The following is a 24,213-nucleotide window of genomic DNA, read 5'->3' as shown; positions in this document are numbered from 1 at the left end:
TTAGCCTCTTATTTCCCTCTCTTCTGCTGACTCCAATCCTCTCCCCCCACCCCCATTCAAGAAAAGAAAAGAGATTCCTGCTGCAATTGGCCCCCCTCCCCATTCTGAGCTTCCCCAATCAAGTGCAGAACACGTTCTGTTTCAATTGGGGGGAGGGGGAGATAGAGGAAGACCCAAATTCAAATCCATCTGAATTCAGCAGGATCCATGATGGAAAAAACAAAGTAAGTGCAGAATCAGCCCTGAACGAAACCTTCGCACTGAGCTTTAAAAGTTTTTCTTTTTGGGCAATGAACAGGCAGGAAGGGGGAAATCAGTTGGATTAAAAAAATGCTAATGGATCTAGCTGGAGACAACGGGATGGCCCGGGCCCCTCCTGCCCTCCCAGCAGGTGTCAGAGACCAGCTCCCGGGTCTTCAGGAAAAGTTTCTTTGACCCAGCCTAACCTGATCAGAGTGTGGAGTAACAGAGATGGTACAATTCCCGGGAGCAAGGAGGAAGCTCTCTTGGGTACTGAATCCATCGATGCTGACAGAGCTCTAAGCTGAGATGTGGCCATTGGGGTGGGCTGGCCTGCATACCTGAAGGAGACCTGAAGGTAATGGAACACCTGTAGAAATAGGCAACTTTCTAAGCCAAGGGGCCTGTCTATATTTAACAGTGGATCGGGCATCTGCAGAGGGGAGGACAGGAATTCCACGGTGCCCTTTTCTTTTGCATCCCTTGCTCAATTTGGTGCTGTGCAAAAAGCATTCTTGTGGACACTTCCCTTTTAATAAACGTGTTGTGACTTCTGGGCCTGGTAGTGTCTCCTTGTGCCACACAGACCCTTGTCTTGGACATGCTGTTTTAAGAGGAGCGCCGGAAAGAAAGGGAGGGCGGCCAGTCAGCAAGGGGACGCTCCCCTAGTGGTACACAAGGCAGGAAGCTGTCCCCATGGGGACCAGGTAGTGGGAGACACAGAGGTGGGCAATTCCTACCAAGGTCAGGGGAGAGAAAGGCCCTTCTGGGTATTGGGGAAGGTGGAAGAGGACGTACAAGCCAGAGCAGGACTTTCCCACCACAAGCTCCAGGAGGACTTCCACAAAGGGTGAGCAGGCGACAGTGGGGCAAGTGAGAATTCTGTGGGTCGTGCCTGGTCCAGGGGCAGAGGCCCGTTGAGGAAAGCGGCCACGGGACCCACCAGCTTAGAATCAGCCGGACGGTGGTTTGGTGTTCTCAGAGTCCTGGGGAAAGATGGTCTTCACCACCTTGAAGCGGGGAGGAAGGGGGTCTCCCAGGACCAGGGCTGCTTGCAGAGCGCTTCGGTCCTCCTCCCTCAGTCTGGGGCTTTCGTGATGTATCCGGAGCCACGGAGACCCTGGCCGGGGAGGGAGGGGAAAGTGGTTTAGTTACAATTCACAGGGAGCTCTCCAGTCCCCCCCCCCCAAATCCTGCAGGTCTTCCATTGAGGCAGCACCATGTTTTCCTAGAATGACAGTCCTGTCTCATTGCAGGAACGGGGCAGCACGGACAAGGGCCCCCCTAGACTGAGCGGCAGTCCTTTCTCCGGGCCCCAGTGCTCTCTGCTGGAGCACACCGGTCATCTTTTGGTTGCCTCCACCATCGGAGGCCGGACCGGACACGAGAAAAGCCCTTCCCCCTCCCCAGGGGGATCCAGTTGCCTCCCAGGTTGGCAGCTCCAGGTGGGGAAATACCTGGAGAGGGTGGGGCTTGGAGCGGCCGGACTTCAGTGGGGTCTAGTGCCTCCAAGTCCCCCTTCCAAAGCCACCACTCTCCCCAGGGGATCTCTACCCCCTGGAGATCAGTTGGAAACCCAGGAGATCTCCAGCCCCCACCGGGAGATTGGCAACCCTCAGAATCAAAGAGGCCGCAAAGGGCCATGCAGACCAGCCCCACCCCCTCCTGACAGGGGCTCCTCCTGAGATCCGCCAAGGAAGGAGACTCCAGCACCCTCCGAGGCAGCCTCTTCCACCTGCCTCCACCTCCCTCGCCCACAGAAGAGGCTTTGTGATATTTCAGCGGAACCTCCTTTCCCGTCATTCGGACCCCGGCTCCTGGCCCGGCTCTCCCAAGCTGCAGGAATCAAGGGGTCCCCCTCTTCACTACGTCTCCCTTTCAGGTAGTGCAGCCCAGCTCTCCCCTGGGCCTCCTCCTCTCCAAGCCTCTCAGCCATCAGGCCTGGCCCCCACCCTCTCCAGCATCTAGCTGCCCCCCCACTTTCCCCTGGCTTCCCCAGCTCTTTCCAGGACAGGCAGGGCGTGCATGGCAGGCCCCCCTCCGGCTGTTACCTTTCCTCAGGGGCTGCCCCACGGAGGCAAGCAACTCAGCCCCCACGTGGTGGTTGATGGTTTGTCCCTCCCGGGTGCGTCCGGCGCCCAGGCCATGGAGCACCTGAGCCACAGGTAAGGCGAGGATCTCCCGAACAGTCCCTGTGGGGGGGGGGGCGGGGAGACAGGTCCGAGAACAAGGAAACTGTCAAGGGGGAGTTAAGAGTTGGAAGCAGGGCTTGCCCCAGCGTCCGGAGGCCCCTGCTCAGCACAGCCCCAGAATGAGGACGGCCAGGTGGCAGCTGGAGGTTTCCTGGAGTTGTGCCTGTTGCACAGATGCCGGAGACCCTATGGCATCAGGCCCCAGCGATGCCCCTTCCCTCCCTAAACGCTGCCCTCCTCAGTCCTAGGATGCCCACGTTGGATAAAGCCCTTTCCATGTGCTCCTGCAGCTGGATTTCCCTGTGCAGAACAGGATACTCTGCTTCTAAAGTGCATTATATGCGGAATGGGCCAAGGTGGGGCCAGGAGTTCTCCCAGATTTACAACCAAGCCCAGGAGAGAGAGGCTGCTCTGGGGGGCAGGCTGTGCGGCATTTCTCGCCTGCTGAGCTCTGCCAGAAAACTCAGTGCTCCTGAGGTCGCATCGCCCAAATTGGCAAGAATGCCCCCCCCCCAGAGTTGGCAACCTGGCTTCCACATGCCTGGCCCTGTGCACTTTCCCCTTCCTGGTTCTGCTTCCAAAATCTGCCTTCCCGGTCGCCCTCCATACCGTCCTTTGGAGCCAGCAGGTCCTCCTGGGTCTTGGCCCGTCCCAGCACCTGGAAGCGTACATCCTCTGAGCCCGTGCAAAGGGCCTGGGCCACGGCAGCGTCTACTCCTTGGGCCTGCAGCATGGCCTGGAAGGTCTGCAGAGCTGAGCCATCGTCCAGGGCACAGGCGACGCGGGCAGCCCCCTCGGGCACGGAGGCTGCTCGGCCACACTGCCATAGCAAGGTGCCCCCTGCAAGGAGGGAGGGAGAGGATGAGGGGCTGGAGGAGGCAGAGACTGGCGGGGGGTGGGGGGAGACAGGGGGGACGGGGACTGGACACAAACTAAGAGGAAATATTTCCAGCCAGATTTTTTAGGATTCTCCTCCCTGTAAATATTGGAGTTTGGGGGGGGGGGGGGATACCAAGACAAGTTTCTATGAAATCTGGAATGCAGGAAATGCTTTTAAAGATAAGGTTTGACTAAGTCAGAAGATGTAACATTCATATTTTCAGGTAAGGCAAAGGTGATTTCCAAATTGAGAGCCAACATGGTCTGGTTAAGATGGTGGCCTTTAAACTGGAGAACCAGGTTCGATTCCTCACGTCCATACACTCCCAACGGGGTGTCCTTGGGGCAATCTCAGTTCTCTTAGAGCTGTTCTTGCAGAGCAGTTCTCTCAGAGCTCTCTCAGCCCCACCTACCTCTATTATGGGGAGAGGAAGGGAAAGGAGTTTGGAAGCTGCTTTTGGACTCCTTGACAGCCAGCTTGGTGTCTCGGTTGAGAGTGGTGGCCTCTAATCCGATGAGCCGGGTCCGATTTCCCACTCCTCCTCCCCATGCAGCCAGCTGGGTGGCCTTGGGCCATTCACAGTTCTCTCAGAGCTCTCCCAGCCCCAACTACCTCTCTCTCAGGGTGTCTGCTGTGGGGAGAGGAAGGAGATTGGAAGCCGCTTTGGGTAGTCAAAAGCGGAGTACAAGAAACCAGCTCTTCTTCTGAAAGGAGGAAAACCAGTGTGGAACAACAAAGGGACCCAGACGGCCATGCCCAGTGCAAACAAAGGGAAACAGGCCTGACTTCTCAGCCACACTGCTTAGGTCCAGCAGACACGGGAATCGCCCTGACCTCAGCGGCCGAGGCGGCCCTCATCTGGTGGGGGGCCAGGCAGGGAGACCACCAGGAGGGCCCAGGGCTGTGGTCAGAAGCAGGCCGGCTACCCCGGAACATCTCTGGCCCTGACAACCCCCCAAGCAGGCTGCGACTGGACGGCCCTTTCTCCGCTGCTGGAGCCACACGGCATTCTTTCAAACCCAATGCGTGGTGCGTTATATTTTCGGCATCATTCACTGGTTAAAAGAGAGCAGCCTTATCCAGAGTGCAGAGGCTGTGGCGTGTCCGAGGATGACACAAGAATGCAACATTTTCAGTGTGACAAAGTCCCACTCGATATCCAACTATGCTGGGAGTCCCACCAAAAATGGCCAAAATCTCTTTCTGCCTGAGGAACATATGGCACCTCACACCTCACAGCGCCCGTTTCACCCCACTTCTGTCTCTCAAAGGCACGTCTGTGCTCACAGCGAGAAATGCAGCCAGTTCACCCTGCCATTAAGAGGCCCACGGAGGCCCACCTAGTGTGGTCACCAGCTCACGGAGGTCGCCAGGGCCTCGTCCTTCCAGGCACTCCAAGGCCTCCAGCACCTCCAGGGAGTGACCCACTCGACGCCCCACCGGCTCGTCCATCCTGCTGAGCACAGCTACGGAGCTGATCCCCAGCTGGGCCCCCCCCGACACCTGGAGAGAGAGAGAAACACACACATGCCTTGGCATGGAGGTGGAAAAGGTAGCGCTGGGGATGGGCACAGAATCACAGAATCCTAGAGTGGGAAGGGGCCATAGAGGCCATCTAGTCCAACCCCCCGCTCAACGCAGGATCAGCCCAGAGCATCCTAAAGCATCCAAGAAAAGTGTGTATCCAACCTTTGCTTGAAGACTGCCAGTGAGGGGGAGCTCCCCACCTCCTTAGGCAGCCTATTCCACTGCTGAACTACTCTGACTGTGAAAACCTTTTTCCTGATATCTAGCCTATATCGTTGTACTTGAAGTTTAAACCCATTACTGCGTGTCCTCTCCTCTGCAGCCAACGGAAACAGCATCCTGCCCTCCTCCAAGTGACAACCTTTCAAATACTTAAAGAGGGCTATCATGTCCCCTCTCAACCTCCTTTTCTCCAGGCTGAACATTCCCAAGTCCCTCAACCTCTCTTCCTAGGGCTTGGTCCCTTGTTATGGGGCTGCCACCAAAAAGGCCCTGCATCGTGTGCCCAACAGATAAACATCTTTGGTGGTTGGAAAAGTCAGGAGGGGCTGGGCAGGAAAGCCTGGCTGAAGAGGGTCCTTCAGGCGTCCTGGCTCCAAGCTCTCAGGGGTAGTCAAACTGCGGCCCTCCAGATGTCCGTGGACTACAATTCCCAGGAGCCCCTGCCAGCGAATGCAGTTTGACTACCCCTGGTCTAGACAGTCCTGATGCTGCCAGAATTCTGAAAAGAACTTGGAGAACAAACAGCAAACCGACTGGCAGAGGGGAATGTCTTACAAACACCAGCTTGCCTGAATCTGCTGCTTCACATCCAGCCGATACTGTGCTGACGGCAGGCTAGACTCCCTTGGGGTGCAGTCACACCAAGGGCTTCCCCTGATGCCTCCCGCCAGAAGCTTTCCCAGGCGACGAAGGCAGGTCCTTGGACGTCTTCTCCCCACCCCAAGAGCAGGACCCTCAGAGGCCCCCTGAGCCTCCGGACCCCGCTGCCCCTCTGTGGCAGACTCACCAGGCTCTGCGCCAACTGCTGGGCGCTCTCCAGGGTGGGGTAGAGGGCTGCGCTGCCAAACTTCACGTCCAGCACCAGGGCGGAGATGCTCTCTGCAGCTTTTTTGCTCAGGATGGAGCCTGGGAGCCGGGAAGGAAGGAAGACGTAGGGGAAATAACATAGTTTCATTTCTCCTATGTTTTTGTGAACTGCAACTGAATTCGAGGGGACTGATTGGCTGTTTTGGCAGAGGATTATCCTATGGCTGCATTTGGATGTTGTGACACAGTTTACTCATTAAACAGAATTAATTTTTGCTTTATATTCCCCCTGTCATGCTGGACAGTTCATAGTCTGAGGAAGAGGGCTTGCACTCAAAAGCTCACGCCTGGAATAAATCTTGTTTGGTCTTCAAGGTGCTTGACCGGACTCTGGTTCTGAAGGATGGGTTTGACTTCCCCTGGAGAGCATCTCATGAACGGATGGAGAGCAAGACCAGGCCCAGGGAGGTCCTGGGTCACGTCCCAGCTTAGCAAGGTTCCTCCCAGAAAGCCTTTTTATCCCACCGCACATCCATGGGGATACAGCACCATAGCTGGTCCTTTTCTCCTCCATTTTAGTTTCAACAACCCTGTGAGGTAGGGCAGGTGAAGTGGTGGAACAGGGCCCCGGGCAACCCAAGTTTGAATCCCTGCTTCTCTTATGGAAGTTCACCGGGTGACCTTGACCCCATCCCAAACTGTCCACCTGGCCTACCTCGCAGGGTTGTGAGAAAAATGGAGGAAGGCAGGACGATGTTCTAAGCTGCTTTGAGTCTCAGCTGTGGGGAGAATTGTGGGACATAACTCAACGGACAGCGGGCACACGAGTTTGACTGGCCCAAGGTTAGCCAGGAAGCTTCTGGACCAAGGGGAGATTCGGAAGAAGGCCTTTGCAGAGCCAGCCCAATGCTTAAACCCCTCGGACCCCCTCAGCCTAGCCAACCCCGCAGGGACATTGTGTACTCCCGTGCCAGCACCAGCCGACATCTGACGGGATCGGACTCTGCACCTGTGATGAGTGGCACACTGTCCACCGTGGCTGTGACATCCCTCAGCGCATAGAGGGCCTTGTCTGCTGGAACCACCTCTCGACTCTGCTCCACGATGCAGCAGCCGACTGTCTCCAAGACCTCTCTCATCTGTGGGGGGACAAGGCATGGCCTTAGAATCACAGAACCATAGAGTGGGAAGGGACCTCCCGGGTCATCTAGTCCAACCCCCTGCACTGTGCAGGACACTCCCAACCCTCTCGCTCCTCCACTGTCACCTGCCACCCCCTTGAGCCTTCCCAGAATCAGCCTCTCCGTCAGATGGCTCTCCAGCCTCTGTTTAAAAACCTCCAAAGATGGAGAACCCACCACCTCCCGAGGAAGCCTGTTCTACTGAGGAACCGCTCTGACTGTCAGGAACTTCTTCCGGATGTTGAGACGGAGTTTCTTTTGAATTAATTTCATCCCATTGGATCTGATCCGTCCCTCCCGGGCAAGAGAGAACAACTCTGCTCCATCCTCCTTATGGCACCCTTTTAAATACTTGAAGATGGTGATCAGAACCCAGGACTCCAAGTGAGGCTGAACCAGAGTAGAGTAAAGCGGTACCATCACCTCCCTTGATCTGGACACGATACACAAATTGGGCTTGTTAACCTCCAGGTGGGACCTGGAGAGCTCCTGGAATGGCCACTGACCTCCAGGTAAAGAAGAAGGAGAAGAGTTGGGTTTTATTCCCTGCTTTCTACTACCCAAAGGAATGTCCAAGCGGCTGACCATTGCCTTCTCCTCCTCCTTTCCCCACAAGAGACACCCTGTGAGGTAGGTGGGGCTGAGACAGCTCTGACAGAACTGCTCTGCAAGAACAGCTCTAAGAGAACATCCAGCTGGCTCCATGTGGAGGAGTGGGGAATCAAACCCAGCTCTCCAAGGCAGGGGGGGGTTAGTCGATACCATTAAGCCCATCTGAGTTCCCGCCTTTCCCAAAACTCTGCCTTCTCCACACTCTACCCTCAAATCTCCAAGTAGATTCCAACTCAAAATGGGTAATCCTACAGCAGTGGCTCGTGTTTTCCTCACTGGGTGACCTTGAGCCAATCACAGTTCTCTCAGAGCTCTCTCAGCTCATGACTGTGGTGTATTCCAGGGCAAACAACCAAACAGGGAAACAAAAACTCAACCTGACAGCAGGGGTAGTCAACCTGTGGTCCTCCAGATGTCCATGGACTACAATTCCCATGAGAATTGTAGTCCATGAACATCTGGAGGACCACAGGTTGACTGCCCCTGCCTGACAGGACAAGTTAGAAACAAAGTTTGAGGTGCAAAAAAACGTTTTGTTGGTTTAAAATCCAAATCATCACTATCACTAAACATTATAAAGTTGAAGCTGCATGTAGCCAACTCACATCCTACCTTATTGGTCTTGGGGGCGTGCTGCCAACAGGGAGAAGCCACCCTGCGAGTGAGGGCCACTCAAAGCAAATAGCATTGTGGCAATGAGTGCCAATCAGTGCAAATTGCATTTGGCCCTCCCTGGGAGTGTGCAGCCAATAGGGAGAGAACACTCTGCCAATCAGTGCAGATCACACTCTGTCAATGAGGGCTAATTAGCTTAAATTGCATTCAGACAATGCACTCCCTGCCTGATTGGCCCTTTCTGGGGGGGTGTCGCTAATAGGGAGAGAGCACTCTTCCAATGACGGCCAGTCATAGGGCTTATCTGTCCACTTCTTCCTCTTTCTGCTGTTTGCCGGGTGGAAGAGGGGCTGGCCTCTCTCAAAGGCCCTGCTGCTGGTAAGTTGCCCCATCCTCAGTTTCTTCCCACCCTCCATCTCCCCCAGTCAACAGAGTAAAGCCAGTGGCTTCTTTTGCCACCTCAGGGTTCAGCTCTCTGCTGGAAGGAAGCTCAGAAGAGCTGCAAGGGATGCAGAAATAAGCAGTTTTTCAAAAATGGAGCTGTCTTCCAGCACACAGCTGGCATTGCTTAATTGGCTCAGGTGAGCCAGGTGGGCTGACAAGGCAGGGAGCTGCAGCTGGAGGATGGGCAGAGGAATGTGGAGCTCCTGCAACCACTTTGGAACCTAAGCCTTGGTTTGTCTGCAGCTCTATTCCCTCCTGCTTGTCAGCGCTCTCTGTATTTGGCTGGGCTAAGCTCTGATCCAGCTGAGCTACAGGTGAAGCTGGGAACTCCTGGTAAGGCTTTTATTCCTTGGAGTCTTCCCTAACAGGACCTGGGCTCACCGCACCTCCCCATGGCCCTGCAGCTGGCCATTGGAGTGCTTGTTGCTTTCCCCTACCCTCCATATCCTCAGAGGGGCTGGTGAGATCCAGCAGCCTTCCCAATCCACCCTGGCCCTTGGGAAATGTGGGGGAATGGGAGGGAAGCAGCCCCCCCCCCACACAGTCTTTCCTTGTCCACCTTCTCCTTTGGGAGATGTTGGGGTGGGAAGGAGGCAGTCCCCCTACAGCCTTCCCTACCCAGTCTGACCCAGCTTTTGGGAGATGTGGGCTGGATGGGATGAAGGCAGACCCCCCCCCCCCACACACAGAGTCTTCCCTGCTTGGCCTGCCTTTTAGGAGATGAGGATGGGTGGGGAAAAGGCAGCACCCCATGGCCTTGCCCACCTAGCCTGGCTATTGGGAGACGTGGAGGAAGGTGCAGGAAAGAGGCAGCCCCCCTGCAGCCTTCCCTGCTCAACCCAATCTTTGGGCAAATTAGTGGGGAGGAAGGTGGCGGCCCACTTCCCCCTGTGCCAGCCTTTCTGGCCCAGCCTTTGGAAGATGTGGGTGGTGGGACGGTGGAAGCCAATCCCTCCATGGCCTGCCTGGTCTGGTTTTTGGAAGATGTAGGGTTGGATGGGAAGGTGGGGACAGTGGTGGCCTATGTTGACACGTATGGGGAGGGGGGTTCTCCTGGAGAACGGCTGCCTTTTCCCCCTCTCCCCTTTCATCTTCCTAAAGGTTTCCAGGCCCCCACCTGGAAGTTGGCAACCCAGCTGGCTGCATGGAGTCAGGAATCCAACGCAGCTCTTGAGATTAGAGTTTGCTACTCTTTAATCACCTCACCACACTGGATCTCAAGATTGGGCAGGGAGCGGCGGAAGGAGTGCCAGAACTCAGGAAGGTCACAGTGCAGGTGCTAGCATCCACTGTATTCTTGAGTGCAACGGGCCTTGCCCCTAGTATATTTATAATAAATATAATATACAGGCCCTGAATAAAAGTTATAAACACTGAGACCATCTCGGTTGTATATGCTGTGTAGTACAGCAAACTACCCCACAATGGGGTAGTTACTAACCTGGAGCCAGACATCCTGGAATGTGAAGTCAAATGGGCCTTAGGAAGTCTGATCAACAATAAAGCTAGAGGTGGTGAAAGCATTCCATTTGAATTATTCAAAATCTTAAAAGACGATGCAGTAAAAGTGCTACACTCAATATGCCAGCAAATTTGGAAAACTCAGCAGTGGCTACAGGATTGCAAAAGGTCAGTTTACATTCCAATCCCAAAGAAGGGCAATGCCAAAGAATGTTCAAACTATCGCACCACTGCACTCATTTCTCATGCTAGCAAAGTTATGCTCAAAATCCTACAAGTTAGGCTCCAGCAATATGTGGACCGAGAACTTCCAGAAGTACAGGCAGGATTTCGAAGAGGCAGAGGAAGTAGAGATCAAATTGCCAACATACGCTGGATCATGGAGAAAGCTAGGGAGTTCCAGAAGAACATCTACTTCTGCTTCATTGACTGTGCTAAAGCCTTTGATTGTGTGGAGCACAACAAATTGTGGCAAGTTCTTAAAGAGATGGGAATACCAGAGCATCTTATTTGTCTCGTGGGAAACTTATATGCAGGTCAAGAAGCAACAGTGAGAACTGAACATGGAATCACTGATTGGTTCAAAATTGAGAAAGGAGTTTGGCAAGGCTGTATACTGTCGCCTTGCCTATTTAACTTGTATGCAGAGCACATCACGAGAAAGGCGGGATTAGGGGAGTCACAAATTGGGATCAAGATTGCAAGGAGAAATATCAACAACCTCAGATATGCAGATACCACTCTAATGGCAGAAAGTGAAGAGGAACTAAAGAGCCTGTTGATGCGGGTGAAGGAGGAGAGTGCAAAAGTTGGCTTGAAATACTAAATAGATGGAGATAGTGACAGATTAAATTTTCCTGGGCTCCAAGATCACTGCAGATGGGGACTGCAGCAAAGAAATTAAAAGACGCTTGCTCCTCAGGAGGAAAGCTATGGCAAATCTAGACAGCATCCTAAAAAGCAGAGACATCACCCTGACAACCAAAGTGCGTTTAGTCAAGGCTATGGTCTTCCCAGTTGCAATGTAAGGCTGCGAAAGTTGGACCATAAGGAAGGCCGAGCGTCAAAGAATTGAGGCTTTTGAACTCTGGTGCTGGAGAAGACTCTTGCGAGTCCCTTGGACTGCAAGGCGAACAAACCGGTCAGTCCTAGAGGAGATCAGCCCTGACTGCTCTTTAGAAGGCCAGATCCTGAAGATGAAACTCAAATACTTTGGCCACCTCATGAGAAGGGAGGACTCCCTGGAGAAGAGCCTAATGCTGGGAGCGATCGAGGGCAAAAGAAGAAGGGGACGACAGAGAATGAGGTGGCTGGACGGAGTCACTGAAGCAGTCGGTGCAAACTTAAATGGACTCCGGGGAATGGTAGAGGACACGAAGGCCTGGAGGATCATGGGGTCGCGATGGGTTGGACACGACTTCGCACCTAACAGCAAGTACAGAATCAACATTAGCACATGGAACATAAAACAACCAAAACCCAGAGCTCTAAGGGGTCTTTGTCAGTGGTAGAATAAGTTTCAATGCACTTGAACAGCACAGAAATATATAATATTAGGGCTTGCTGGGTGGTTTAAAAAAACCTAGAAATTGTAGTCCGAGGACCTCTGGAGCGCCCCAGCTTGATCACCCCTCCTCTATGGCATTTTACCCTACTCAGGACCCTCCCCTGCCTAACCCCCCCTCCCCCCCCCAACTCCACAGGACTTTCCCAAGCCAGAGCTTGGAGCAGCTCACCTGTTGAGGACTCTGGGAGACCTTGAATCCAGGCACGGACTCCAGCTTGTCCAGCGTGCCTCCCGTGTGGCCCAGGCCTCGGCCGCTGATCATGGGCACCTTGCCGAGAGGAGGAGGGGGGAAGAAAGAGAGAAACTCTGCAATAAAGTTAGTATCACTCTGGAGGAGTGGGAGGGGGGCTGCTAAGGGGCCGCAGCATCCTTTCTGCAAGCGGAACCGTGTCAGGGGTGGGGCAAGCGGGTGGATGTGCCAGGCAGTCCTGAGTCACTCCTGGCAGGCCCCTTCTGCCCCCACTTCCTTGTGCGAGGGAAGGGAGCGTGCTCCAAGGGGGAAGAGGGAACTTGCCCTCTTCTCAGCCTTGGAATCTCTGCAGCACATTCTAGCCCTGTCTGGACAGGCCGACACTCCCACGGAGCTCTCTGCACATTCCTGGCTTTGTGGATTGGGCAGTTTCCTTTCCTCGGCTTGCAAGGGACACCTGGTGAGGCAGGTGAGGCTGAGAGAGCTCTGGGACCGACCCAAGGCCACCCAGCTGGCTGCCTATGGAGGAGGAGAGGGAACTAAGCCCAGATCTCCAGTTTAGAAGAAGGGTTGGTTTTAAGACCCCACTTTTCCCTACCCGAAGGAGTCTCAAAGCAGCATATCACTTTGCCTTCCCTTTCTCTCCCCACAACAGACACCCTGTAAGGTCGATGGGGACAAGAGAGCTCTGACAGAGCTGCTATGTGAGTACAGATCTATAAGGACTGTGAGTAGCCCAAGGTCACCCAGCTGGCTGCTTGCGGGGGAGGAGTGGGGAACCCAACCTGGCCATCCAGGTGAGGCCACCGCTCTTAACCACACCAAGCTGGACTGAATGACCTGATATTCCCTTGAAGCCCCTCCCCTCCCCGAGACCCACCCTGTGCAGGCTCCCTCCCCAAAATCTCCAGGTATTTCCCAACCCAGAGCTGGCAACCATACTCAGGAGCAGCTGTGGCCCTCTTGAATTCTGTCCAGATGTTGCCCCCATTGGGGGCCGGGACACTCACCTTGCAGCCGCAGGCAGCTAAAGCTGGGGCCAGGGGCAGGCTGACTTTGTCGCCCACCCCCCCGGTGGAGTGCTTGTCAACCAGGAGCCCCCGCCATTCCTCGGGCCACTCCAGCACCCGGCCGGACGCAGCCATCTCCCGGGTCAGGGCCAGGGTCTCTTCGGCATCCATGCCCTGCAGCCGAATGGCCATGAGCATCGCTCCTGGAAGGCAGGGGGAGGGTGACCTCGAGCAGGCAGAAGCCTCTCCCCCCGAAGTCAAGGGGAATGACCTAGTACCCCCCCCCCACCCATGGGTTCAGTTCAAGGCTGTGCATCCATCTCCCCAGATTTCGGTTCAGGAAAGGGGAGTTTGTGATCCGCCTGAAGACTCAAGCTGGGGTCCCTCTTGAGCAAGTGAGCAGTGCCCCGATCCGGGGGTCCTCAAGGCACTGTGCACACAAGGAACCAGGCCTTGGTGAAATATACAAAGGCTTATGAAATACTTTAAGAAATAAGCTATTCCTAGGCAACCCAGTCTGTACCTCTCTGCAGCAAGACAATAAGGAAAGCTAATATCCTTCAAGATTGTCAAAATTTTATTCGTGGGATGAGCTTTCGTGTGCACGCAGCTGCACTTGATATGTGCATACTTGGAATGAACATTTGTTTGCTGTATGGCAGCTGCCACTTCATAGAATCATAGAATAATAGAGTTGGAAGGGATCTCCTGGGTCATCTAGTACAACCCCCTGCTGAACACAGGACTCCAAGGGAGGCCGAACCAGAACAGAGTACAGTGGGTACCATCACCTCCCGTGATCTGGACACGATACTCCGTTTGATACAGCCCAAAATCCCATTCACCTTTTTAGCCACTGAGTCACACTGCTGACTCATGTTCAAGGTATGGTCTACTAAGACTCCTAGATCCTTTTCGCACATGCTACTGCCAAGACACGTCTCCCCCATCCTATGTTGGTGTATTTGGGTTTTCCTACCTAATTGCAGAACTTTACATTTGTCCCTATTGAACTCCATTTTATTCAGTTTAGCCCACTTCTCTAGCCTATCAGGATCATCCTGTATTCTGTTGCTGTCTTCCGTTGTGTTTGCCACCCCTCCCAGTTTAGTATCATCTGCAAATTTAATAAGTCTCCCCTCTAATCCCTCATCCAAATCATTTATAAATATGTTGGACAACACAGGCCCCAGGACAGGTCCTTGGGGAACTCCACTTGTCACTCTTCTCCAAGAAGATGCTGAACCATTAACAAGCACCCTCTGGGTACGATTTGTCAACCAGTTGTCGATCCACCTGACAGAATTAGGATCCATTCCGCATTTTACCAACTTGTCAACAACTTGAGGGTTCGTTATGCTATATGTGAATTTACTGTCACACTCTGCCTCTAAGTATGAACGGATTACCTCCATTCCATGACGTTGTATCTGCGGACGTGGGCATGCACATGAAAGCTCATGCCTTGAATAAAACTTGGTTGGTCTTAAAGGTGCCTGACGGGGCTCTAAATTCGTTCTGGTGCTTCAGACCCACATGGCTCCCTGCTTGAATCTTCCCTCCATCCGTCTCTGATCACCTGGACACTTGGAAAGGCCTTCCCCTTGCTTGTGGGAAGGAGGCAGTGAAATGGACACCTAATTGCTCTGGCTGAATATGCCCGAACAGAAGCCAGAAAAATTCAGTTTTGCTTCAGGTCAGCTATGTCAGTAGCCAAAACACGACAGCGAATCTGTGTTCGGCTTGGAAGGTATTTCTTTGGGTGTTTCGGTCAACCGAGCGTACCTGCCATACCATTGGCAACCTGCAGGCGGGTCCCGGAATTCTCTTGGGATAACAGCAGACCTCGACATGACAGAGATGCCTTACCCTGAAGGACACGGCAGCTTTGGAAATCGGTCCCTGTGGCATCCATCCTCCCCCCCCCCAGGACCCCTCTCCAGCCTCCTCTGGCACTGCCCCAAAATGGAAATCTGGAACCCTCACTGGAAACCAACTGGGAGGGAAGGGCTGGCAAATGCTTTTCAGGTCATGGATGGGGTTGCAATCCCTGGGATGACGACATCCCTAGAGATTTACAGGTGGAGGTTGGGCTGGGGGGTGTTTTGAAGCAGGAGGACGCTTAAGAGGGGTGTGAGGCCCGAGAAGAAGAGTTGGGTTTTACACCCTGCTTTTCACTGCCCAAAGGAGTCTCAAAGTAGCTTCCAGTTGCCTTCCCTTTCCTCTCCCCCACAACAGAAACCACAGGAGTGAGGTGGCGCTGAGAGCTCGGAGAGAACTACTCAGTGAGAACAGCTCTAACAGGACAGTGACTAGCCCAAGGTCCCTCAGCTGGCTGCATCTCAAACCTCGTTCGCCAGAGTAGAAGTTGCCACTCTTAAGCACCACACCGTGTTAGAGTCCATCCTACAAAGGAGCCACCTACTGCTGAGGAGCCGATCTCGGTAGGAGGCAAAAAGTCTGGAGTTTCCAACCCCGGTACTAAAGGAGAGAGGACAGAAGCACTGGGCCAGGGAAACTGAGCAAAGGTTGGTTTGGGTGACCCCTGAGCTGTGTCCGTGTCTCCTCCTTTTCTCCCCATGCCCCCGTCCGCACCCCCTTCCTCTTCCTCACCGATCTGTCCATCCTTCAGGGTGCCTCTCGTCACCCCCTGGACGAAAGTGCAGATTTCCTCCTCCTCCAGTTTCTCGCCATCCCGTTTCTTCCGGATTATTTCGGGGATGCTAGCTCGGCTGCCTGGATCGGGGCCTGTGGCATGAGAAAGGCCCACCTCTGCAAGACAAGGCAAGTGAGCAAGGCCGTTCGGTCACGGAGGGTGGGCCTGGAGGGCTCCCGGACCCCCAGTGACTCCCAGGCTGCAAATAGCTGCTTGGCAGAGCAAGAGACTCTAGGGCATTGCCCTCCGCTGGGATCAGTTCCCTCGAGAACAGGGCTGCTTGGGAGGACGGGCCCCACATCTCTGCAAACCTCACCCCCGCAGGCTCCACCCTGCAAATGCCTAGGAATTCCCAAGCCAGATTTGGCCACCCTTCCAGCTGCACCCAACAGCATTAGGGCATGGGTGGCCAATCTGCGGCTCTTCGGATGGCCATGGACTACAATTCCCATGTGTCATCATGGCTGTGCCATCTTCTCCAGGGCTCCCCTGGAGATTTATAGCCTTGGAGAAGATGGCACAGCCATGATGACACATGGGAATTGTAGTCCATGGCCATCCGAAGAGCCGCAGATTGGCCACCCATGCCCTAATGCTTTGGGGGTCCATCTGCCTTTCCCTTCCTGCTTTCCTGTTGTGAAAGCCGCCTGGCCTTTGACGTCAGCCCTTGTGTGATGTGCAGATAGACCCTTTTCCTGGAATGGCCGGTCAGTGCCAAATCAGGCCCCCACGACATGATCGCCTGCCTGTTTGTTCACCCTGTTCACAGACAGCCTCAGCTCTGCTAGAAGAAGCAGAAATGTTCGGAGTCCCCAGCTCTCTGCTTGCCTGCCTTGAAACGAAGCTAATTCTGCCACGGCTCTCAGGGGACCTGTTTTGACTCATCAGTGGTTCTGTAAGCGTGGGAGCCCTTCCCTGCCAGCGCCTGGCCATCAGCACAAAGGGCCCAAAAGCCCTGCCCCAGCCCCGCCGGTCATTCGGACGTCTGTCTGTGCTCAATTGACCAGTCCTTAGGCGGAGTCTGTAAAGTCATAAAAACCCGCGTCCCCCATCCTGCCCTTGTCTCTGACATGAACCGCCCCTCTTCGTGTATGCTAGCTAGCTTCGGTGTGGATTTTACATTAAATTTTCAGTTTTGATTTCTTTTTCAATTGTTGTGGCTTTCTTGGTCATCACCATCTGGATCGTTGGTTTTGAAACATGGGAATTGTAGTCCATGGCCGCCTGGAGAATCACCCTTTGGCCACTCTTGCTTACAGCCATTCTGCAGCGTTACTGTCCAGTTGCTGCAGCTGGAGCTCTACCCCAAAGAGAAGCTGAAAGGAGGAGGAGGAGGAGAAGGAGAAGGAGAAGGAGAAGGTTGGTTCTTATATGCCGCTTTTCCCTACCCGAAGGAGGCTCAAAGCGGCTTCCAGTCTCCTCCCCTTTCCTCTCCCCACAACAGACACCCTGTGAGGGAGGGGAGGCTGAGAGAGCCCTGATGTTTCTGAAGAAGAAGAGGAAGAGTTGGTTCTCAGATGCCGTTTTTCTCTACCCGAAGGAGTCTCAAAGCGGCTTCAATTGCTTTTCCTCTCCTCTCCCCACAACAGACACCCTGTGAGGGAGGTGGGCCTGAGAGAGCCCTGAGATTACTGAAGAAGAGGAAGAGTTGGTTCTTAGATGCCGCTTTTCTCTACCCGAAGGAGGCTCAAAGTGGCTTCCAGTCGCCTTCCCTTCCTCTCCCCACAACAGACACCCTGTGAGGAGGGTGAGGCTGAGAGAGCCCGGATATTCCTGCTTGGTTAGAAAAGCCTTATCAGTGCTGTGGCAATCCCAAGGTCACCCAGCTGGTCGCTTGGGAGGGAGCAGGGAATCAAAGCCGGCTTGCCAGATTAGAAGTCCGCACTCCTAACCACGACACCAAGCTGGCTATGTGGCCCGTTAGCCAGCCAGAGGCCTCTCGGATCGTGGCAGCCATTCCTGCAACAAAACAGTGTAGGAGAGCCACACAGCTGGCTAAGATGCCCCGAAGTCTTGCCCTCCTCAAGAGAGGATGGGCTCTGTGCATGTTTGGAAATACACCGACACGGTTGTCCCTCCACAAACCGTACAGGAGGTCTAGCCAGTGGTCTCCTTGACTCCCCTCTCAACTCAGGTGCTGCCGCAGCCCTTATTACCTGGGTTGCTTTGGTCTTCTGAGGAGAACATCACCAGGAAAAGAGACTCCAGAAGCGTCACAGGCCCAACCTGCGTCCAGAGAGACAAGTGGTCAGTCACTCTGGAGAAAATGGCGGCTTTGGAGGGTGGAGTCTAGGGCATGATGCCCTGCTGAGCCCCCCCCCCCCAGGCTCCACCCGCACATGGCTGGGAATTGTCTGACCTGGATTTGGCCACCCTGAACCCAAACCTTTCTCAACCGGCTTCCGGAGGCCTGGAAACCAGGGCTGTGAGTGAAACGGCCGGCTCAACTCCCCCGATCTGCTTCGCTCTGTGCAAAATGAGGTTTTAGCAACTTGTAATGTTCTCAGCCCCTCAAAGGCCTGTTGAGTGGGAGAGAAGCAGGTATTTCAAATAGATTCAATCCACATTCTGCACAGTAAAAAGCCCAGAGGGAAGAGACTCTGCACTGTACATTTGAAGGGTCCCTGTTCTCAGCTTCCAGGTGGCACCTAGAAATCTCCCAGAATGACAACTGACCTTCAAAGATTTCACTCCCTCACTCACGCTCACCAAGGCATGATGGACTGGAGCATGCATGCAGGTTGGTGGCTCCCCTCTCTCCTCCCCCAGAAACCAGGTGACCCATCGCTCTGGACCCATCAGACCATGGGATCTGAGAAGGCCACCCCAACAACCTGTGCAAAACACTTTCTGCCCTGGATGTTGGCAAGGGAGCAAAGCCAGCTTGGGGAGAGGGGCGTGGGGTGTCTCGGGAGGGGAGGCTGCTGGGAAGCTCTGAGAGCCCTACTGCTGAAATCATGCTCTGGTTTTCTTGCCTGCAGTCCTGCTATGTACTGTTGAAATACCGCAAGGTATATTGTACCGCAAGGTATATTGTATATTCACATCAAAATCACAAGATGTCATAGTCCCATTGTATACGGCACTGGTCAGACCACACCTGGAGTACTGTGTGCAGTTCTGGAGGCCTCACTTCAAGAAGGACGTAGATAAAATTGAAAGGGTACAGAGGAGAGCGACAAAGATGATCTGGAGCCAAGGGACCAAGCCCTATGAAGATAGGTTGAGGGACTTGGGAATGTTCAGCCTGGAGAAAAGGAGGTTGAGAGGGGACATGGTAGCCCTCTTTAAGTATTTGAAAGGTTGTCACTTGGAGGAGGGCAGGATGCTGTTTCCGTTGGCTGCAGAGGAGAGGACACACAGTAATGGGTTTAAGCTTCAAGTACAACGATATAGGCTAGATATCAGGAAAACAAATTCACAGTCAGAGTAGTTCAGCAGTGGAATGGGCTGCCTAAGGAGGTGGTGAGCTCCCCCTCACTGGCAGTCTTCAAGCAAAGGTTGGATACACACTTTTCTTGGATGCTTTAGGATGCTTAGGGCTGATCCTGCGTTGAGCAGGGGGTTGGACTAGATGGCCTCTATGGCCCCTTCCAACTCTATGGTTCTATGATTCTATGATCCGTGCTCAAGTGGCCTTTTGCAGAAGCTCTGCTTTTCCTGTTAGTCGGTCTCCTCGCCTCCCCCCCCCCCATTGTTTGCAGGAAAATTGATTAGGTTGTGTGTTCTTGGAGTTGGCCTGGAACTCAGGCACGGACAAAAGGGAACCTGCAAGGGCTTGCACGAAGCATCTTATTTCCCCATCTCTTGTCATTTCCCCTTCCCCTTCTTGACAGCCCTGCAGTCTCCTCCCTTTTCCTGCTTCCTTCTCTCCCTCCAGGCTTATCAACCTCCATGTGGGCAGCAACAGCCAACAGTTCTGTAAAACACAGGAAACAGCAAACAACCTGTGTTGGCTCCATGCTTTGAACACGAAATAAATTCCGGCTAGATCTATCAAAAAGGCAGGGGAGGCCGCATTCCCCTTTTGTGTTCTTCATCAGATAAGGGTCTCGTGTGGCTTGTCGTTCCCCAAAGGAGCACAAGTTGGGGCACAGTTGTCTGCTGTGTCAAGGGAGACTCCCTCGGTCCTGTTTTATTGGCAGGGAGTCCCTTTGTGGAACAACGAACTATAGAAGACCGTATCGTAGCCTCAATCCGGAAACTCTGCCTTTTTACAAGGCCAAACCAGAATAAAATAAGAGATTTTCCCACAGGTTTTCTTGCACGAGCCCCATGTGGAGCCTAGAGGTCTGGGATCACAACAGATCTCTCGGCTACATAGATCAGTTCCCCCTTAAGGTTGCCAGATCCAGGTTGAGAAATCCTGCGAGATTTGGGTATGGAGCCTGGGGACAGAGAGGTTTGGAGGGAAGCAACCTCAGCAGGGTATCTTTCCCCTCTTAATAAAACAGTAAGAGGTGTTGGGGTGGGCTCAGTCCGTGATGGGGGGGGGTCAACAATTGGCCCCTTGGCCCCAGACTGACAAGCGGAGGGGCCAATCAGAAGGTGCGAAGCGCCTTCCGATTGGCCCCTCACCAGGACAGGCCAAAATTCCATTCACCGCAGGGAGAGGAGGTCAGCAGGGCTGCCAAGGGGGACGAGAACAGGGCTCGGTGCTCGGCCCGGTACTTTTTAACATATTTATTAATGATCTAGATGAGGGGGTGGAGGGGACTACTCATCAAGTTTGCAGATGACACCAAATTGGGAGGACTGGCAAATACTCCAGAAGATAGAGACAGAGTTCAACGAGATCTGAACACAATGGAAAAATGGGCAAATGAGAACAAGATGCAATTTAATAAAGATAAGTGTAAAGTTCTGCATCTGGGTCAGAAAAATGAAAAGCATGCCTACTGGATGGGGGATATGCTTCTAGGTAACACTGTGTGTGAACGAGACCTTGGGGTACTTGTGGATTTTAAACTAAACATGAGCAGGCAGTGTGATGCAGCGGTAAAAAAGGCAAATGCCATTTTGGGCTGTATCAACAGAGGCATCACATCAAAATCACAAGATGTCATAGTCCCATTGTATACGGCACTGGTCAGACCACACCTGGAGTACTGTGTGCAGTTCTGGAGGCCTCACTTCAAGAAGGACGTAGATAAAATTGAAAGGGTACAGAGGAGAGCGACGAGGATGATCTGGGGCCAAGGGACCAAGCCCTATGAAGATAGGTTGATGGACTTGGGAATGTTCAGCCTGGAGAAAAGGAGGTTGAGAGGGAACATGATAGCCCTCTTTAAGTATTTGAAAGGTTGTCACTTGGAGGAGGGCAGGATGCTGTTTCTGTTGGCTGCAGAGGAGAGGACACGCAGTAATGGGTTTAAACTTCAAGTACAACAATATAGGCTAGATATCAGGAAAAGTTTTTTCACAATCAGAGTAGTTCAGCAGTGGAATAGGCTGCCTCAGGAGGTGGTGAGCTCCCCCTCACTGGCAGTCTTCAAGCAAAGGCTGGATACACACTTTTCTTGGATGCTTTAGGATGCTTAGGGCTGATCCTGTGTTAAGCAGGGGGTTGGACTAGATGGCCTGCATGGCCCCTTCGAACTCTATGATTCTATGATTCTAAAAGAGGCTGTGCCTGCCGTTTTTGCCCCACGGCTGCCCTAACTGTCATGTCCAACTGCAAATGGCCTCAGAACCCTGACAGAGCTGGCAGGAGGCTACAGAGTGCATTCCCTCCCCCCCCCCTTCAGGCATGCTGTGAAGGAGCCTCTGACAGGCCCTGACTGAGGGGAGGGTGGCACTTTCCTTCAAAGAGCAATGCAGGGGAGCCTCAGGGCCTTCTTTTTTTGGGGGGGACTTTCCCCTTCTGCCAAACAGCTGGCTGACAGGGAGGCCACAGAGAAGCCCTTTCTCACTTAAAATACTGCTCTGGCCGGGGGTTAGACAGCCAAGCCATGTGTCTTTTTTCTTTGCAACTCTCTGCTGATTTGAGGCCACTTCACAGCATTATTCTGTAGAAGAAACTGGCTCTTTTGTCTCCTGTTTCATCTGCACAACAACCCTGTGCTGTAGGCCACAAGTCTTTCAGTTCAACAACAACAACCTGTGTGGGAGGCCTTAAATGTTTATTCTCTACCACAACCCTGTCCAAAGTAGCCCTTTCTGCATGGGGAGCTGATCTTTATACTCGGCAGGTGAGCTGTAATTTCAGGTGCTCTCCAGGCTACACCTGTAGGTTGGCTACCGCTGGGTTGGAAATATTCCTGGAGGTTTGGAGGTGGGACTTCAGAATCATACAATGCCTGAGAGTCCAGCCTTCAAAGGAGCCATTTTTGCCTGCAGTTGGGAGGGAGTGGTACAGGTGTGTCCTTCCTGGGCGATGGACTATGGCCAGCCCTTACCAGCAACTATTTGTATTCTGGGGCGCAATCAGGCAGGCCAGCATCAGTCCTGTGAGTCTGGAAAGTGCAGGAAGATCTAAATATATACTTACAGCCTGAAACTGTAAATAGAGAACAAGTAAATGGCTGGAGACACATGGTAACTGAAATGACTTTTTGGCCTGGCAAATAACCTTGGCCTGGCAAATAAAAAAACAGTATAAAAAACCTTACTAAGGTCAAGACTGCTGTCTTCCTGGTATCAGCAAGAAGAAGAAGAAGAGTTGGTTCTTATATGCTACTTTTCCCTACCCGAAGGAGGCTCAAAGTGGCTTACAGTCGCCTTCCCTTCCTCTCCCCACAACACAGTGGTCCCCAACCCCCGGTCCGGGGACCGGTACCGGTCCGTAGATCAGTTGGTACCGGGCTGCAGTTCCTCCTTGTCCTCCTCACCGGCTGCCGCCTCAGGGGCTGCCCTGCCAGTCTGCTGCCGGCTCACCTTTGGTGCTCTCCGGCGGCTGTCATGGCTGGGGCTCCCCCTCGGCATGAAACTGAGCAGGCGGGATGTCAGGGGCGCCATTGGGAAAGTAAGTGGAGCAGGGGCTCAGGTGGCAGCAGCAACGTTCCTCGGCAAAAGACTACCCCCCCCTCCAGGCCTCAGTAAAATTGTCAAGCATGGGTCCCTGGTGATAAAAAGGTTGGGGACCACTGCCACAACAGACACCCTGTGAGGGAGGAGAGGCTGAGGGGCCCTGATATTCCTGCTTGGTCAGAACAGTTTTATCAGTGCTGTGACTAGCCCAAGGTCACCCAGCTGGCTGCATGTGGGGCAGTGCAGAATCGAACCTGGCATGCCAGATTAGAAGTCCGCACTCCTAACCACTACACCAAACTGGCTCTCAACAACAATCAGCCTCTTAAGTTCACACCCACACCCACACCCACACTCACACACCCCACCCCTTATCTAAAATCGTTCTGCCACCCAGCCCTGGAGCTTTGGTGTTGTTTCAAAGCAATGAAGTTGCTACACCAAACCAGGAGAACAGAACAAGCTGTCCCCGGAAAAGCTACTTGGAAACACCCACCCGGCCACCCCTGAAGCTGCCTTCTGCCAAAGTCCCTCTTGGATACTTAGGCAGGCTGCAATTCACTAGGTAGGGTTGCCTGCTGTGGGTTGGGAAATACCTGGAGATTTGGGGCCTGAGGAGGGGGTGGTTTGGGGGTGGCAGGGCCCCCCCCCCATGGGGCATAATGCCACAGAGTCCTCCTCTCAAAGCATGGGAGCGGCTCTTTGCTACTGGGACACTGGTACTTGTGGTACTATTATTGTTATTATTGTTATTGTTATTGTTAAATGTATTACTCACCTCTCCCCGAGGCTGGAGGCGAGTTGCAACACATAAAACCCCAATCAAACCACACAATAAAATCCATAAAACAACAATACGCACAATTAGTAAAACAATGAAGCCAGATGCGGCAAAAGAAGCTCCAGCCTTCTCTAGCACCCCTCGATAACCCATCCTAGGTGGGGTGGGAGATTCCAGCTTCCACCTAAAGGATCTTTTTTGTTTAAACTCTTTGTTATCTGTAAATAAAGTTGGGCACTTCTGAACTCTCAGACCCCCCCCCCCAGGTATTCCATCAGTTTTAAAATATTCGCTCAAATACAGAGCGTGCAAAGGCGTTTCAAGTTTTCGTTTGGATAAATAAGCCGGCTGTTCCCAGTCCCCTGGGGGAGCACCACCGTCTCTTCCACCTGGAGGTTGAAAGTTTGAAGCCCCGTGTCCAGGATGTCTTTCCCATCACCTCCTACCCGATCCCTTCCAGAGACTGAAATCTGGGACCTGCAGGCCAAGCAGATGCTCTGCCACTGAGCCCCGGCCATGCCCCTGCTCCTTCCCCAAATGCGATTCCACACAAGCTGCTGTCTCAGCCCCGGGGAACTGATCTCACCATGCCGCACCCCACCACCCCTGATCCCGTTTACCTTCCGTGGCCTCAGCCTCGTCGGAGAGGGAGAAACGCCGGCCGCAGACAAACACAGCAGGACTCTGCCCTCTCCTCTGGCCAGGTGCCGGCCCGTGCCCTCCTTACCTTTGCCCTGAGACTTGGCACGCTCACTTGCACCGTTGATCTGCTGGGCCTCCAGTGATCCCACCCGGGCTCAAGGCTCTGGCACCCCCCACAGCGGAGAGAGGTCTGAGTCTCGCTACCCTTGGCACAGTT

General features: G+C 53.6%; 2 protein-coding genes across 12 annotated transcripts in view; one reads left to right on the top strand and one right to left on the bottom strand.

The window, feature by feature from the left end:
• Window positions 1–24,213, top strand: part of LOC143838714 (lithostathine-like) — a 228,311-nt gene that overhangs the window by 56,445 nt on the left and 147,653 nt on the right. The window lies entirely within an intron of this gene.
• TYMP (thymidine phosphorylase) lies at window positions 327–24,213 on the bottom strand. Of its 11 annotated transcripts, none has more exons than XM_077340448.1 (12): window positions 23,975–24,024; window positions 17,991–18,945; window positions 17,761–17,830; window positions 15,562–15,720; window positions 12,949–13,151; window positions 11,918–12,016; window positions 6,878–7,007; window positions 5,849–5,967; window positions 4,653–4,815; window positions 3,042–3,272; window positions 2,292–2,432; window positions 327–1,360 (listed from the first exon to the last, which is right to left on the bottom strand). In XM_077340448.1, exons 3-12 carry the CDS (start codon window positions 17,789–17,791, stop codon window positions 1,194–1,196), a joined length of 1,443 nt encoding a protein of 480 aa, XP_077196563.1. In that variant the 5' UTR covers window positions 17,792–17,830; window positions 17,991–18,945; window positions 23,975–24,024; the 3' UTR covers window positions 327–1,193. The 11 variants fall into 11 exon arrangements, with proteins under 11 accessions (XP_077196563.1, XP_077196564.1, XP_077196566.1 ...); XM_077340449.1 differs by having other exon boundaries at window positions 17,991–18,123; window positions 23,975–23,992; XM_077340451.1 differs by lacking the exons at window positions 17,991–18,945; window positions 23,975–24,024 and adding an exon at window positions 24,082–24,213.

This window comes from Paroedura picta, chromosome 5, assembly GCF_049243985.1.
Source record: "Paroedura picta isolate Pp20150507F chromosome 5, Ppicta_v3.0, whole genome shotgun sequence".
Lineage (NCBI taxonomy): Eukaryota > Metazoa > Chordata > Lepidosauria > Squamata > Gekkonidae > Paroedura > Paroedura picta.
Note: the sequence above shows the minus strand (reverse complement) of the source record. Positions and strands in the feature narration are given on the sequence as shown.